The sequence below is a fragment of the Panthera pardus genome, unplaced genomic scaffold, assembly GCF_024362965.1.
Source record: "Panthera pardus isolate Hobbes unplaced genomic scaffold, ASM2436296v1 HiC_scaffold_24, whole genome shotgun sequence".
NCBI classification, from domain to species: domain Eukaryota; kingdom Metazoa; phylum Chordata; class Mammalia; order Carnivora; family Felidae; genus Panthera; species Panthera pardus.
This window is the reverse complement of record NW_026526810.1, coordinates 91,502,206-91,520,801: the sequence shown is the minus strand read 5'-3', so window position 1 is coordinate 91,520,801 and position 18,596 is coordinate 91,502,206. Positions and strand designations below refer to the sequence as shown.

At 37.0% G+C, this 18,596-nt stretch overlaps 1 protein-coding gene across 7 annotated transcripts in view; it reads right to left on the bottom strand.

Annotated features, from left to right (window-relative positions):
* Nucleotides 1-18,596, bottom strand: part of FRMD6 (FERM domain containing 6) — a 240,031-nt gene that overhangs the window by 26,055 nt on the left and 195,380 nt on the right. For 3 of the 7 annotated variants that reach the window (XM_019451819.2, XM_019451823.2, XM_019451818.2), the window contains 5 exons: nucleotides 13,593-13,837; nucleotides 6,961-7,051; nucleotides 3,963-4,066; nucleotides 2,639-2,715; nucleotides 193-379 (listed from right to left, as the gene is read on the bottom strand). In XM_019451819.2, the coding sequence (XP_019307364.2) occupies nucleotides 193-379; nucleotides 2,639-2,715; nucleotides 3,963-4,066; nucleotides 6,961-7,051; nucleotides 13,593-13,691 (558 nt within the window). In that variant the 5' untranslated portion in view covers nucleotides 13,692-13,837. Of the gene's footprint in view, nucleotides 1-192; nucleotides 380-2,638; nucleotides 2,716-3,962; nucleotides 4,067-4,159; nucleotides 4,179-6,960; nucleotides 7,052-13,592; nucleotides 13,838-18,596 lie in introns of those variants that run through there. The other 4 variants (XM_019451821.2, XM_019451820.2, XM_019451824.2 and 1 more) reach the window with 4 other exon arrangements.

Below are 18,596 nucleotides of genomic sequence, written 5' to 3'. Positions count from 1 at the left end.
AGGAGCAGATCAAATATATCAAGAGATCATGTGTACAATGCTCTTAAGTGTTAAACTTCTATCTGGGCATCACGAAGGGTTTTACTGGCCACAAACATCTGTGTTCCCATTTCTTGAAGCAACCTGAGTAGCAGCATAATGAACTAGAAATGTGCTAGAGAAAACACTTTATAACTTGAAAACAGTGCCTACCCAAGATGGGAAGTAAGCCTCCGGCTCAAAGTATTTTCCATAGTGCTTATTCCTTTTGAAGTTCCCAAGATCAGCCTGCAGGGCAAAGGCTGCCAGCAGGAAATAGGCCTCTTCTCGGAGCACACACTGAGAATGAAGAACTTGTTTTCTCAGGTGCCAGTAATAATAGTATCTTGCTGCTCTGTCACTAGGAAAATAAAAGAAAACAGAACTCACATTTGATGGAACAATCCAATGGCGTGTAAACAGAACCCAAATCCTGCTATCCATCTGGTGACAAGAACTCTTCTGTTTCTGTTCCCTCTTCCTCCCTCCACACTCCTTGAAAAAAAGTGGGTGGGGGGTTGAGGCTAATACCTGATTGCTGCCCCACCCAGGTTGCAGGGAGGTAGGACTCCCAAGTCTGACTACCCCAACAGGCAAAAATAACATTTCCTGAGGCCTATAACATTTAATTCATTCAGAGAATGGAAGCAAGATCTGAATCATCCATTCCAACATGGTAAATATTTCATTGAAACAAGTATTACTCTAGAAGCCTGGGCATTTGTTGTCTGCATTAAAGTAACTTTGCTGCAATAATGCGGCACGTATGACAGAAACAAGGACAAATCTGAGGGGACAATCCTGGCTTTAATGTTTTGCTCCTCTGTTTTGTTTTGTTTTTCAGCTGAGCACATTACAAATACCCTAAGGTCCTTATAAAAAAATTTCTGTTTAAATGCCCATTAAAAAAAACTATAGTGTTTTGTTTTCTTTCTCAGAATGAACTGGAAAAAAAAAGCTTGCTTTAAATCTCTCTCTCCCTCTCTCTCTCTCTTTTTTTTTTAATTAAGTGGATGTTACTTTATGGGTGTGGTTTTATAGGAACATGTTATGACAGTCATGATACTCCTCACAGATGGAAATCCTACTAGTGCACTCATTACAATCCGTTGAAGTCAGAAATAAATATAGTTCCCATTAAATACATTGAATAAGAAGTGCTGACTGGGGAAAAACATGGTCAAGCTCCAAAAAATGTCACAGGCAAATGGGATGCCTTTGTGATCAAAGTAAAAATGCAAGAAAAAAAAAGTGCGTGTGTGTGTGTGTGTGTGTGTGTGTGTGTATTTAATGAGCTTACTTGCCTCCCCTATTAGTTTAAGTCAAAGGTTTACCTGAGATTTATAATGCATTACCTGATGACAATAAAAACATGAGTTTATTTTAACTAAGATCATGTTTAAGTATGATGAGTTTAAAAATAAAGCATTTATGTAATTTTTTCCCCATGGGACAGAGTACTTTTCAAGGCATTTCTTTTTATAATGCTGACCACACAGTGTTTGGACTAGTTCATCCCTGGGGAAAAGAGCAGAAGTACAGGGATGAATTAAACATTCATTAGCCCCAGGGGGTTAATTTGTGGCTAAATAATGTATTTTCCTTCTTTTCAGCACATTCCATACTTAGTAGGTAAATTGAGCAAAAATTTTACATAAACTCCAAATAACTAAGAAAGTTTCTTGGCCTTTAGAAAAAATTATTTATGGGCTAATATTTTTTACTTTTTAATTTACATATGGCAATAACACAAATATTAAGAGCAGATCTCACATATAACTTATTAGCCAAATGTATCTTTGTATCTTTTAATGGAGTTTCTCAGAGTTTGAAAGTAAATAAGGAAAACAGAGTTCACATTTCTAGTATTTTCCATCAGCATTTTCTATCCATTAACAAAACCAACTCTGAAAGCTTTCCAGCACTGAATCCTCCTATACAAATGATAAACTGAGCTTTTGAAATGGTAAATTCTGAGTCTGTATCAGTAGCATAGAATTGCTCATGCACCCACCTCCAGAAGAAGAATCAATTACCTGCCCTTGCCAAACTGCATCTAAGATTCTCACAGGATAGCTCCACTGGGTGTAATCTTAGCTTTAAGGCCCCTGCCAAGAACAGAAGCAAGACCCCAAAGGTGGAAAGAAAACCAGGCTATATCGACACCATTTTTACAGGAGAGAGTTCTTGCTGCTGCCCTACTCCCCATCTCCACCAGAAAAGAATACAGTCCTTTAATTAATTTCTCCATTCTTCACAAAAGTGCTAGTTCCTTCTTGAATGAAATATCTTCTTTTTGGCGAATGACTGGTTATCGAAAATGGGGAGTACAATGTGAGGCAGTGACATTGTTAACATTTTCATCAATACTCTAACATTATCATTCATCCATTCATTCATTCATTCATTCATTCCACAAATATTTAGAGCGCTTACTGTGCCTCTTTTCTAGGAACTGAGGATACATGAGTGTACACAAAGATTTCTTTTAAAATCCTTGCTCTTTTGAAATGTGTATTCTAGCAGATGGAGACAAACACACACAAGAACTTTATATGGTTATGTTAGAAGGTGAGTGCTTGTGGAAGTGAAGGTTTAGAGTCTCTCCCTGTCCTCATACCTGATCAATCTGCCATTTTCCACATAGTACTGCACACGGAAGTGAATGATCATAGGAGGTCCAAATTGGTCAATACCCTAAAACAAGGACACATACAAAAAGAGAGCTATTTTTGGTAACTGCAAAACGGGTTTTAAATGCAACAAAATACCATTACTTGCAAGATACTTTGAAACCTTGAAAGGTTTTGTCTACTTCTAATGCAGCTGGGTGGTGGTGGTGGCTAGGCAGAGGGTAGACAGTTGTCCGTTATGGATATTAAGTTCATACAAAACTGGGAAGTTATAAAGCATCATCACGTATTTGATACTCATTCACTGTAATGCCAATGACAACATAAGGGAAGATAAAAATAAATGCCAGTGGAAATTTCTAGTTGAGATCCAGTTCCTCTCTCAGCTCTATCCCCTGTGGTGACCATTTGCTCCTCATTACAAATGTTCTCTTGTTCCTCTGACATTCCACATACCAAATTCTAATATGCTGTTTGTTTATTTAGACTTTAATGTTCCTTACTTTGTAGTTAGCTTCCAAGTAGCCTTCCCGTTTATTCCAAGAATTCTTAAATGCAAATCGGAGGATCTAGGATTAGACACTGGGGACTTATTCCTGATTAATATGGTGGAAACACTAGGCAAATTCCCTGTGAATGATGTCCCATGTAAATGGAATTGATGTTTATTAAATAAAGGCACCAGTATAATAAAGTAATAAAGTATCAAAGGTAAGTACAGTAAAAGTAGATTTAAAAATTAGGAATAACTTCTAGAACATCAGTTTTGATGGCTAACATAGCCACAGAAGAGAAGCAAGTTCTTTTTCCATGGTTCTTGTTTCAAAGTATTATCCCCAAATTACTAAAAAGTTATTATCCAACATGATTTAAACAGATACCCAAAATCTATCATACGCTATAAGCTATTAATACTTTATTAATGTGACATTTTAGAACTTACACATTTCCCTTTTTCATTCTCTACTTCATAGTGTTTTTATGAATTAAAATTTAAAAAATTAGGGGCGCCTGGGTGGCGCAGTCGGTTAAGCATCCGACATCAGCCAGGTCACGATCTCGCGGTCCGTGAGTTCGAGCCCCGCGTCAGGCTCTGGGCTGATGGCTCGGAGCATGGAGCCTGTTTCCGATTCTGTGTCTCCCTCTCTCTCTGCCCCTCCCCCGTTCATGCTCTGTCTCTCTCTGTCCCAAAAATAAATAAAAAACGTTGAAAAATTTAAAAAAAAAAATTAAATATTTTTCTAATGTATAATAGCTAAAATAAACCTTTTAAAAAAATCAAAATAGTTTTGCTCATAAATGTAATCTCACCCAAGTGACTTCGTATTGTCGTACCTTGCTGGCCTCTTTCTTCCATTCTTTTGGACAGTATTTATACAGCTTTTGTGACAACTCCATATAGACATGTTCATTATCTGCACATTAAAAAAGGAGGCAATATGATAAAGAAAAGATGATTTTTTTTAAAGAAAATACACACAAAAACGGGTTCTTTTAAAAAGCCTCACAATTTGTGAATGTGCTCTGAATTCACACACAAAACGTGAACAATCAACAAGATACTAAAAGTCAAAAAGTTGGCTAGACATTAATGAGGTTCTTTATAAACTATTTTGAGTTCGCAATACAGAACACATCTTATTAAAAATATGTAGTATTTAGAAGAAATACTAGCTTCCACATCCTGCTTTTACTAAGTTTCTATGGTCAATCCTAATGCATAGTCAAACTTCCAACTCTGTGCTTACTTGCTCTTAGAGAAACATGCTTTTGCTTAGCTCACAGAGGACTCCTGTCATAGCTGCAGAATAATGAAACAGGGCAGAAACACCATCCTAACTGCTATATAAGAAATGAGACAACATTGAGGATAATTGACTATTTCCAAGTGACGGGTCTGACCCACGCTTCGTGAAGAACATTCTTTAAGACAATTTCTTCTCTGTGTTTTCCACATAAAACACACCCTGGTAAAACACAGTCTTTGGACTGATCCCATGGAAAGATGAGAAGAATCTCATGCAAAAAAAATAATGCTAAAGTATTTCTTCAGGGAGATGATGTTCTTAAGATGAACAGAAACCATGATTGCTAAAAACCCGTGTAAAAATGATCTAAACATATGAAGACAAGCTGTTAAAAAATATTAAAATTTTCAGATTTCCCCAAGAGAATATTTTAAAAGAGAGATATTTCACAACAGAAACCTTCAGCATTCCTATCTTGTACAAAGTTGTAAATCTTTTTAAAATAGTTTAGTCCTTTTTCTCTAACCATCACTAAGGCAGCGTCCTCATGGAAAGCTCTGCATAAAAATGTACTCACTCTGGAGGGGAAGGGTGTCTCTTTGACTTCTCCAAGGATAACAGACCTGACTACACTGTCACTCCTGACTGAATGCTGGAGAGGTTTGCTTGAAAAAGAGCCATAAGAGAACAGGAAGGGTAGAGTTTCTCTGTCTATAAATGGCATATTAAGCCAGCCAATTTGAATGAAAGGGATAAGAGGTCCCAGAGACCAAAACAAAACAAAAACAAAACAAAAAAACCCAAAAGGATGCTACTTAAATCCACTTATCAGATCAGCCAAATTATCTCCCATATCTCACATGCTACCAGTTAAACATGAAGTGAACAAGACCAGACAACCTTCCTGTTGAATATGGTTTGTGTTTGGCTTGAATTCCCATCTGAAGAAGCAATATAATGAACAGAATGGAAACTGTTCACCGTAATAGCACATACTTTTAAACTACCACCATATCTCTGCCATCTGACAGTCTGATCATGGCTTTATATTTTAAGAATTCTAAAGCATATATCAGAAGTCTGCAAAGTGGGTGAAGTAATCTCCAGCTGACACCTGAGAAAACTGAAGTCGAGAGAAGTCAAGTGACATTTCTAAAGCTACATAGCTAGCTAGTGGTAGAACTAGAATTGGAACAAGGTCATCTGTGTCCTTTTCCAATGTTCTTTCACCACACTACAATCTTTCTTTTAAAAAAGAGATCTTAAAAACTCGTAGTTTGAAATCTAAGGAAGCCATAAACTGGTTTTATTAGACTGACTTGTTAAACAACACAGATCAACAATCTGGCTGTCGTGGTAGTAAGAAAGAATTAATTTTGAGTTTAGAATAAAAGAAACAATTTTTGGAATCTATAGAGCATCTTATTTCTCCCAAACTTTTCCTTGAAAGAATGACTGAGGGATGTACTAATAGAAACACGGAGCTAAGCATCTGTGCTTTTATTGCTTTAACTACTACAGGAAAAAAACTGAAGAGCAAATGGTTGATTCATTGGTTCCTAAGGTGTTCCCTGCTCCAAGCTCTCTGGCTTCTCCTAAAAAAAGACAGCTGAAGATGGTTCATATTTTGGAGGAGAAGGGCTGATCATGATACACTTTCCAACTTGGCAGATCTAAGCTTTTTATGGTACTAACCAGATTCTCAAGATGTCATAAGCCTTTAAATTTAAGCCGATTCCAGTAGTAGAATATGATTCATCTACAAGTATAAAATGTAATTAAATACATTTCACACAAAAAAAGTATTCCTGAAAAACTGAGCAAAGATAGAAAAGGTTTTTTGCATAAGGGTAAATTAGAGAAATTTAAACATATGACTTCAAAGAAAAAGCTTATAAGGAAAGGCTGCAGGTAAACCCTGGGAACTTAACTCTAAGGTATTATGGGCGTGGGCAGGTGGAGGAGGCTTCATGTGAAGAAAGCCTTCACATAAAGTAAAAGTAGAAACTGATCCCCCATCTTTAGGTCTTATAGTCTGACTGGAAGAAAAGGAGATGGTGTTAAGAAGGAAAAACAGGAAACAAGAGCAAATTAATAGATCACTTTGTTATACTATATGGTCAACAGCAAGAAAACTTGAATAGACGAAAGCCATTTTTCTTATGCCTAAGTTTTTTAATGTCAAAAAATATGAAACAAATTACAAAAACATGCAAGATAATTTCCTACTAGCTACAGCTGTTCCCTGAGTGCAAGGAAACAAAAATCAAGCATGGTTCATTAAAACAGAAAAGAACAAATACAAAATTTAGACTCCTGAAAAGGAACCGATTTTTAAGTTCAAACTATGATACACAGCCTAAAATTCTAAGTCTTGTAAGAAATACACAACAGTTAAGATCAAAACACGAATAGTAGACTAAAAATGATGATGAATTTATGGGTATTTTGCCAATCACAATCTTATCACAATACGCCCAAATCAAGTCACAGCCAGCTATAAAATATCACTTCCTCGGTGACAGCTGGCTAAATCTATCAGAGATGGGACTAAGACCTACTTTGTATAACACTGAGTCCAAACAGGTGACAGTCCTTTAGCCTGAGTAGGTCACACACCTGGACCAGCAACTGGTGACACAGAATTTTAACCTGTAGAGAAAAACAAACAAGCACACAAAAAACACAACTTGAGACAACAAGTCACTCAAACCCAAATACTGAGCCACAATCAGGCAATTTAATACACCCTGAATATATGCCTTGAAAGGACAAGCCGACACTAGCAAAAACCGCTGTTGGTTCATGGAAATTGCTTTAATCTGCGTTGTGTTTCAATACTGATTATCACAATACGAATTTTTACAACATGGCAATAAAGTACCAATGCAATCTTGTACGAGACTCATAAATCTTATGACACATTGACGAGGCCTTAATTCTAAACCCATGGCGCATGGTAAATATTTCAGAAGGTACCCAAAACAGCCTACTCAGATTATCAGAAGCATGAATTAGGCAGGTATCTTTACAAGGAAGGTTTTCTTCTTGATGGTCTAAGCAAAATACTTAGATATTATTACAATGAGTGAATAACTAGCTTTTATTTATCTTACTTTTATTCTTTTATACCTTTTAAGTACCTAAACAAGGGTCCTTTCTAAGTCCTAGTATAATTCAACCATAAAAAATCATATCAATTTGGAACTCTGAATAGGCTATCCTGAAAAGTCACATGTTGAATAATAACATAGTCTTTAACAGACACAGTTTTAATGATTTCTCCAATATTTAATAAAGTATTTTGGGGGACAGTAATTCTGTTGGGTCTGTCTCATTGAATTCAGAATCACTAAAGCTTAGAGTTGACTTTAAGAGACCATACAGGTCAATTTCTTCATGTTATGGATGATTTCTTCATGTTATGGTCAATTTCTTCATGTTATGTCATGTTCTTCAGTAGGTTAAATGTCCAACTGGTGATTTCAGCTCAGGTCATGATCTCATGGTTCATGAGTTCAAGCCCCGCATCAGGCTCTGTGCTGACAGTGCACAGCCTGCTTAGTATTCTCTCTCTCTGCCCCTACCCTGCTCTCTCTGAAAGAAAGAAAGAGAAAGAAAGAAAGAAAGAAAGAAAGAAAGAAAGAAAGAAAGAAAGAACGAACAACCCACAAAGCTTAAAGTCATATAAGCTAGTAATGGCAAAAGCAGCAACTCACAACTTTGCTCATTTAAGTATTAAAATATTTCCAAATGTATATTTTAAAATACATACAACATGACAGTTTATCATTTCAGCTATATATATTATGTGGGGCATTTGTCCCTCACTTGTACTATACTTGCAATGATACTGATGCCACTTACAGTTTTAATGATAAATTCTAAATTAACTCTGAATTCATGACTTTTTATCATACCTTAATATGTGACTCAGATTCAGAAAATAAGAGACCCCTGAAACCCCTTGATAACTGAAAGCCAAACAATGCAGAATGGTGATAATTCCAAGTGAAGGTTTACTGCTTTTTCCACATTATTAAATGGCAACTAATCTGAAGCACCTTATCTAATGGAAAGAGCAAAAGGTATTTATTTAAGACCAAAAGCACCAATTCCGCTGCTTAGAAGCACCAGGAACTCAATGAAGCTGGGATCGTGTCTTATCTTATTTTTAGGATATATAGTTGGCACTCAGTAAATGTCTGATGGATAAAAGCAGGTGTCTGATGCCCATTTGGGTCTCTTGCTTTTGTTCTGTACCAGGACTATGGGCTAGTCTCTGGCCCACTGAGCACATCACTTTATGAATGTGCCACTGAAGAATTTAGGGAAAATGAAGAATTGCAAACTCACAAACACCACTGGGAGACTATATTTGCCAATAGGAAATCATCCTCTTTGTTCATTAAAAAAAACTGTGTATTTTTGAGTTCTATATTGTCCTAATTCTACTTTACAAATAAGCTTAACCAACGTGATAAAGGGGAAAACTATCAAACATTATATAAAGTTGAAATACACACTGCAAATTTGAGACTTAAGATGCCATACCATCTAGGATACCTTTAATCCTTAGTTTTTACTGTATTTTAAAATGTTATAAACAAAGCAATTGGGATAAAATGTGATAAAAAGTTAGCAGAAAACTTCCAAACCACAAACTATACATAAAACAAACCATGTTGTAACTGTAACTGTTGTTCAAATAATGCTGTACATTTCTTCCATATATCCCATATACTTATTATTGTTCTGCTAATTTAAATCAAGTATCTGGGGCCTACTGATAAAGCTCTGTAACATCTATGGAGTAAGTAGTGTTCTTGTTTAAAATTGTGACTCTTCTTTGAAAAAAGGCTTGAGTTTTTTGTATTTGCATATTATGACTCTTGAAGGCTACATTTTAGCTGATTGTGAAATTTTCTTAAATTTTTTTTTTTTAACGTTTATTTATTTTTGAGACAGAGAGAGACAGAGCATGAATGGGGGAGGGTCAGAGAGAGGGAGACACAGAATCTGAAACAGGTTCCAGGCTCTGAGCTGTCAGCACAGAGCCCGACGCGGGGCTCGAACTCACGGGCCATGAGATCATGACCTGAGCCGAAGTCAGACGCTTAACCGACCAAGCCACCCAGGTGCCCCTATTGTGAAATTTTTCAAGTTCTTTAACCTTCAGGAGAAATGGAACTTTAAAAAGTGCTATAGAGTATATGAAGTATTAAGAATAAGAATTAAAATATTATCTAAAAATATCCTCTATATGGACCTTTTTAATAAAAAAAAAAAAGCATTTGGTCCTAAATGTCAATGGTTATTGAGCAAGCACATTTAAAATATATTCCAGGGGCATCCGGGTGGCTCAGTTGGTTAAGCATCCGACTTCAGCTCAGGTCATGATCCCGTGGTTTGTGGGTTTGAGCCCCGCATCGGGCTCTGTGTGGACAGCTCAGAGCCTGGAGCCTGTTTCAGATTCTGTGTCTCCTCCTCTCTCTCTGCCCCTCATGCTCATGCTCTGTCTCTCTTTCTCTCAACAATAAATAATTGTTAAAAAAATTTTTTTAAATATATTCCAGAAAAAAAAGAATTGTTTACCTTAGTTTTAGTGAACAAGTATAAACTCTTGGCCACTATTTATATCACTCAAAAATTTTGTGGCTCTTACATTTACCATAATTTTATTTCCAAAATTTTCCAAGTTTCCATATTTAGTATTTATCTGATGATTAAAATCATTTAAAACAGCCCCTACTAGTTCAACCTCATGGAGAAACTAGAATGATCAGACACTAAATATACCTCACATGTAGAAAGACAACATTCTACCAACTACACGTCAAGGAATAAATCATCTTTGTGTAAAAAATATTTAGAAATGATGAAACAAATGAAACCATTGATAAAACTGGTTTTGTTACAGTTAATTTGCTATGTTACAGCCATACAAATAACAATTACTATTTTATGAATGCAGAGATAACATTGGAAGGAAAAGGCAGAGCTCTGGCAGTCCTGCACTGGCTTTCCAGCAATGAGGGGCCTCCATACTACTTAACTGAGTCCCTCCTCCCTCCTTTGTTCAATTACTTGCTAGAGAAGGGTCTGGACATGGCAGCGGGGTCTACATGCCCTGGAGTAAGAAGATCTCAACAGGCCCACAGGGGGTTCGGATTCTCTATTTGAGTTTCATTAACAGAGCTCCCAAATGAAATGCACAAACATAGCTCAAAGAAATGAAAACAAGCGCTACTCTGTTAAGGGCTCACGTACTGAGCAATGCTCAGCTGCCACACACTACAATGAACAGTTTATTCATGTCACATCTTTAAATCCTTACAACGACCCTGATGAGGACAGTAAGATCATCTCTACTTTACAGATGAGGAAACTGGAGCAAAAAACCAACTTGCCCAAGGCTGCAGAGTATGTCAAGGAGTAGAGATTTCAACTTCAGTCCCTGTGACTCTAAAACCCTTTTTTTTTTTTTTTTTAATGTTTATTTTTGACAGTGAGAGAGACAGAGAGAGAGAGAGAGAGAGACAGAGAGACAGAGCATGAGCCGGGGAGGGGCAGAGAGAGAGGGAGACATAGAATCTGAAGCAGACTCCGGGCTCTGAGCTGCCAGCACAGAGCCTGACGCGGGGCTTGAACTCACCAACCGCAAGATCATGACCTGAGCCGAAGTCGGACGCTCAACCGACTGAGCCACCCAGGCACCCCGACTCTAAAACCCTCCTTAATGATGACGATGTATGGCTGTGCAATTCATGATCACAGCCCTGCCCATCCTGTAGGGATATTACACTAATGTTACAAAATAAGGAAAGTGAAGAGATGTAACATGAATCTCTGATGAGGAATTAAAGTAATAATAGCAGCTACTATGTAAGCATTGGGAATGATGCTATGCACTAACAATATACACAATTACATAGTATGATTGTAGCATGGTTGTTATTCATAATTATCTTCCTTAGCTGAGATTTTAGGACAAGTTAATCTCTTTGAAAATTCTAGCTGGCTCTCGGTATTCTTCATGAAGCCAGATTAGTCTTCCTTCCACTCACCTGAGGTCAGTAAGGTTTTGTTCCGTATCCTGTATGTGCGCATAGATGCACACATGAACACAAGGATATACAACTCTCTGGGTGGAAACATATAAATGGAACTGAGAGAAGTTTCTTAACTTCTTATAGCTTAGGCTATATGCCCTGGATTTTGAATTTTAAAAAAATTTAGTATCTCTTTATATAACTGTATATAAAAACTGAAATAGCATATTCACCTGTATAAGAAAAATTACATTTTATATATTTTGACCATGACCACACTGAAAAAGATAAGCTGCCAAGTTTTATTAGATTAAAAAAAAAAAAAAAACCCAAATGTTGTAAAAATGATAGCCTATCACTTCACATACTCAAAAACAACTTTGGGTACAACATTGCAATAGCAATGTTGCTGATGAACAGAAATTCTGCCCCACAGATGATAAAATTCATCCAAGAGGTAGGTTTGATGCTCAGACAATCCCTATAAGCAAAAACGAGGTTATATCAGTAAATCAAGAAACTAAAACCCAGAAACTGTGGTGGTTGTCAGAATAAAACCAAAATAATTACGGTGATAAGCAGAGCCATTTCCTGTGTAAATTTTGTAATGAAGCTATTTAAATGCCATATATATTCAGTATAACACTTAGAAATATTCTTTTATATAGCAATTGGGTTAACAAAGAAAACTAAGGGGTGCCTTGGTGGCTCGGTAGGTTAACCATCTGACTGTGGCTCAGGTCATGATCTCGCAGTTCGTGAGTTTGAGCCCCACATTGGACTCTGTGCTGATAGCTTGGAGCCTGGAGCCTACTTCAGAGTCTGTGTCTCCCTCTCTCTCTGCCTCTCCCCTGCTCATACTCTGTCTCTGTCTCTATCAAAAATAAAGATCAAAGAAGAAAAAGAAAAAGGAAAAAAAGAAAACTAATTTAAGGCATTGCACTGAGGCAGTATTTTTCCTAATTCCATCTGAATACAATCAGTAAAAGGAAGAATATGAAAGTCGATAACAGGGAGAGGAGCTGAAAAGTGCTAGGCATGATTCTGATTACCATAAAACTGTTTGGCAGTGTCTACCAAAGCTAAACACAGGTATCCTTTATGATTCACAGTTCAGCTCTTAGGTGAGGCTCAGAAATGTATACACATGTGCATATACATAAAATGCTCTTAACACTTTTACTCATAGTAATAGCCCAATACTTACAACAACCCAATATCCATCAACAATAAATGGATAAACAAATTGGGCATATTCATACAATGGAATATTACACAAGAATGAAAAAGAATTAGTGTTATGTGCAATAACATAAGTGAATTTCATAGGCCAAGTTGACTGAAAGAAGCTACATATAAAAGAAAACACACCATGTAATTCCAGCTGCATGAAGTTCAGAAATAAGCAAACTACTCTATAGGGGAGGGAATACTTATTACCCTTTGGGTAGAGATGACTGACAAGGAGAAGTCATAAAAGATCTTTCTGGGATGCTGGAAATATACTGTATCTCAAGCTGGATGATGGTTATAGGGGTGTATACACTTGTAAAAATTCTCTGAGCTGCATGCTTATGATTCCTGTACTTTGCTGTATGTAGATTACAACTCAGTTTTAGAAGTTAAGAAAAACAGTACCATATTCCTCAATGTCCAGGTCAACTAAGAGAGTTACCCTTGACTCCTGAACCATAGCAACAGCTTAGTGCTCAAGTGCACAGCCTGTCCTTAAAATTGGCTAGACTTAGGCTACGATTAATGATCAAGATGCATATTAAGAAGCTAGCAATTATTACCTTATCATGTGTGTGACAACTCAAAAACATTTAAAAAGCAAAATCATATTATATATTCATAAAAATTTATATTTCAAGACACAGCTTTAAAATAGCAAGGTGTTTGTTTTTCTATAATATAGTAACCAAAATTCTGTAATTCCGCCCTCCCCAGGTGAAAGAATATTGAGGGCAGTCGCTCTAAAGCCATAATTCAAAGTTTGTAGACAACTTTAACCCCCCACTTCTGTCACATTATTAATGGTCTCATTCTGTAACGCTCTCACCCTTCACCAGGTAATAACTTGAATGTGGCCACTGGTGGGAACAGGACATTCAAACATTTCTCAAGTCGAATCTACTTACATTTATGATGATGTTCAGAGATTCATCATTGGGAAGGAAGATACACACACTCCGGCGGTCTTGCATGACTCTGTTGTTGTGGAAATTCAATTTGTTCATCGTGTTGTGGGCTCTCCAGTGGTCAGGGCTGGGCTCCGAGTCCTCGGCAATTCCTCTGGTTCCGAGCACTCCAAAGCCAAACTCCGTTCCTCATCACACGCCCTACGGGAGAAGCAGCGTGATGTTCCACTACGTAGGTTTCATAGCTGTAAAAAAGCCCAAAAGCCAGCCATAAATGAAGGCAGTGAGATTGGTGAGGAGAGAGACAGGGACATGAGCAGCAGCACAACTGCTTCTGTTGGCACAAAGACAGCACGTCTCAACGCGAGGGCTGCCTGCTTTAATAAATGAGAACTCACTGAAATTCATTCTGTATTTTGCCCACTATCAACTCTTTCAAAACTTTCATTCATCGTCATGAATTAAACATAGAGCCAATGAGCGCCTCATACATTCGAGGCTGTGCTGTGTCCTCCAGGGCTCACAGAAGCAGAGAGAGCCTGCCTTTGAGAAGTTTCCAGTCTCGCATGGGAGATAACAAAGGGTTCCATAAACAAACAGAATGACAAACCAGCAACAACAACAAAATTCTCAATCTTTTTTCCCATCGCAAACTCAAATAAATGCCTTGGCTCTTACATCACATTCCTTCTTTAACTGCTGTGGTCTGGCTTTCACTTCCTTCACTTCACCACCATGGCTCTGCCAAAGGAAGCCAGTGACCTCCAGACCATCAGCAGAATCTGGGATTCACTTCAACCGATCTCACTCTTACCAAGGTTAAGCCCTCCTGACAACTTTTTTTCTCCCTGAGATTTTATGGTGCTGCTCTCTCTCCCGATTCTTTAACCTGACAATGCAAACAATTTTTCTGTTTCTTTTCACCAACCAATTAATACCTAGAAATAACAAAACTATCTATCAAACCATGTTTGTATACAAAAGAACTGTGGATTTTGTAGATACCCTCTCATATCTATTCAGTTTATTAAACACATTTTTAAATTTCTCTCAGGTTTTCAATATATGCAATTTTTTTTGCAAGTAATGAAGATTTTATCTCTAATCTTCAACACTCACACCCTTTGTTTCATGTCTTATTGCATTGGCAAGACTTTGCAGAATAATTTTAAAACAGCGGGGGATATATTCTACTTTTAATGGGTGTGTCTACTTTTTCATATATTATTGCTAATATAACAATATTCAGCCAAGATTAAGACTAGTTGCTTCTCAAACAGTAATTATTTTTCCCCAATAGTAATTATTTATATTGTCTCTTTCCAGCTATATTTGTATGATGCAGAAAAGAATTTCTAAGAATACAAAATTGTTTTGCCAGAGAGTATAACCACACATTTTCTTTCTTTTTTTATCATCACTTATATTCAACACCCAGTGCTCATCACAAGTGCCCACCTTAATACCCATCATCCATCTAGCCCATCTCTCACCCACCTCCCACCATCAACCCTCTACCATTAAGAATCTCTTGGGGTTTGTTTCCCTCTCTCTTCTTCCCTACCCCCCTTCCCATATGTTCATCTGTTTTGTCTTTTAAGTTCCACATGAGTGAAATCATATGGTATTTGTCTTCCTCTGATTGACTTATTTTGCTTAACATAATACATTCTAGCTCCATCGACGTCATTGCAAATGTGTGTAATACACCCCCCCCCCCCCAACACACACACACACACACACACACACCATCTTCTTTATCCATTCATCAGCTGATGGACATTTGGGCTTTCTCTGTAGTTTCACTATTGTTGATAATGCTGCTGAAAACCTTGGAGTACATGTACCCCTTTGAATCTGTATTTTTGTATCCTTTGGGTAAATACTTAATAGTGTAATTGCTGGATCGTAGGGTAATCCTATTTTTAGTTTTTTGAGGAACCTCCATACTGTTCTTTTGAATGGCTGCACCAGTTTGCATTCACACCAAAAATGAAAGAGGGCTCTCCTTTCTCTGCATCCTCACCAACATCTGCTGTTTCTTGTGTTGTTAATTTTAGTCATTCTGACAGGTGTGAGGTGGTATCTCATTGTGGTTTTGATTTGTATTTCCCTGATGATGAGTGATGTTGAACATGTTTGCATGTGTCTGTTAGACATCCGGATGTCTTCTTTGGAAAAGTGTCTATTCATGTCTTCTGCACATTTCTTAACTGGGTTATTTGTTTTTTGGGTGTTGAGTTTGGTAAGCTCTTTATAGATTTTGGATACTAACCTTTTATCAGATATGCCATTTGCAAATATCTTCTCCCATTCCATAAGCTGCCTTTTAATTTTGATTGTCTCTTTCACTATGCAGAAGGTTTTTATTTTGATGAAGTCCCAATAGTTCATGTTTACTTTTGTTTCCCTTGCCTCCAGCAATGTGTCTAGTAAGAAACTGCTCTGGCCAAGGTCAAAGAGGTTGCTGCCTGTGTTCTCCTCTGGGATTTTGATGGTTTCCTGTCTCACATTTAGATCGTTCATCCATTTTGAATTTATTTTTGTGTATGGTGTAAGAAAGTGGTCCAGTTTCATTCTTCTGCATGTCGCCGTCTAGTTTTCCCAACACTATTCATTAAAGAGACCGTCTTTTTTCCATTGGATATTCTTTCCTGCTTTGTCGAAGATTAGTTGATCATATAGTTGTGGGTCCATTTCTGGCTTTTCTATTCTGCTCCACTGTATCTATGTGTCTGTTTTTGTACCAGTACCATACTGTCTTGATGACTACAGCTTTGTAATATAGCTTGAAATCTGGGTTTGTGATGCTTCCAGTTTTGTTTTGTTTTTTTCAGGATTGCATAAACTGTGTAGATTGCTTTGGATAGTATAGACATTTTAACAATGTTTGTTCTTCTAATCCATGAGCATGGAATGCTCTTCAATTTCTTTGTGTCCTCTTCAATTTCCTTAGGCGTAAGTATTCTATAGTTTTCCGAGTACATAACCACACAGTTCTAACAGAAAAGCTACTGTCAGTGCTCACATAAATCAACGCATAAATGAGATATAATCTGGTCTATTTGCTTAAGGTTAAATGTCCATCTGTTATGAGCAGGAAGATGGGAGAGAATATAATCTTATATGGCACTATGAGTAAATACAAACTAGCATTTCTTTTTTTTTTTTTTTAAACGTTTATTTATTTTTGAGACAGAGAGAGACAGAGCATGAACAGGGGAGGGTCAGAGAGAGGGAGACACAGAATCTGAAACAGGCTCCAGGCTCTGAGCTGTCAGCACAGAGCCCGACGCGGGGCTTGAACTCACGGACCGCGAGATCATGACCTGAGCCGAAGTCGGACGCTCAACCAACTGAGCCACCCAGGCACCCCTAGCATTTCTTTTTAAAGTATGAATAAAATGCCACCAACAAGGAAGCTACTTAAATTAAATAAAAACAAATGGTAATCTTACATACAGTATTTCCTTATTAGGAAGGTGACCGAAAGCCCCCTTACAAGTATTTTGTTTTTCTTAAAGGATAATAGCAATTCTTTCACATTAAGATTGTAGCCAGCACATCACCCTATAGGGTCACTGGAGGTCAACACTGAAGTTTATCTCCAGTATGGGATGGTTAGCCCATGTGTTATACGACCACAAACTAAGTACACGCCAAATCCAATCACTGGTCTGACAGATGCACACTTTCAGTTCAACAGTTCCAAAGCACCAATTGGAAGACCCATTTTGGCTGCATCAGAATCACTTCAGTGTCTGTAAGAAATACAGAATCCTGAGTGCAGTGACATTTCTACTCACTCAGAATCTCCCAGGTCAGGACTCAGGAATCTTAATCTTTTAAAAAAAGCTCCCAGGTATTTCTGACACATAGTCATGTATAAAGACCGCACTTGAGTTAACAGAAGGAAGGTACTGTGCAAACAGTTGAATACTTTCATAGCATACACTGGGAAAACATCATGAGGTACAGAATGAGGAATAAGCAACATATAAGGACTTCTGAAAAGTACTCAATATTTTCAAAGGTATAAATTCCTAAAACAGGTCAAATTTTTGTATTAGAACACTTCCCTGAAAAGTGTTACTAGGTGACCTAGGGATAAATAAGTTGGAGAAACAGAGGACCCTATATATACCTTCTCTGAAACAAAGTGTTAAAGGCTCTGAGGAATACTGCAGGCAACTTCCTAAATTTGTTTAACTTAATATTTCTCATATTTACTTGGTCACCGAATACTTTCCCCACCTCTAAGATTTATCTATTAAGGTTCTATAGAATAATATTCTTAAACATACTATTTGAGAAATATGGTTGTAAAACAATCTCCTTGTCAATTTCATGGCAAATTTTTTTCCTACATATTGATCTATTCTAATACTTAGGTCTCCTCTCTGCTATTAAAATCTTTTCAAGAAGAAATACTAAGCTATGACTAAACAAATCTTATTTAAATTCAAACCCTTAAGTGATATTAATCCCAGTGTAATTCTTCTTATTTAAATCTACACTTCAAATTGAGTTATTCCTATAATTTTCCATTCCTAATTAAAACAGTTAAAAGAGGGATATTTCTACTGACCTACTTTCTAGAATTTAAAAAATAAACTAAGGAAAAAAACATCTTCTGGTGTTTGAGATGTTTCTAGAGCTTCATTAAAATAATTTTCAAATTTCATTTGAGTACAATTTTTACTTATTTTATGATTCAAATAATGTAATAAAAAAAAGGACTGGAAGAGGATTACTGAAGAAAAATTAATGAAAAGCAGAGTCTTTAAGAAGCAGCACTGCCTCATTGCTGCCTTTTCTGCTTTGAGGATGGCAAACTAAAATGTCCTAAAAAAGAGATAGGATTACGTTTTTATTTTACCCAGGACTGCATTAAAACTGATTAAAAGATTCCAGTGAAACAGCAAAATGCCTATGTCTCTAATACACTCCAGTATAAAATTTAATCTGAAATTGGACATTCCTAGGGAAAAGAATTAGGCTAAA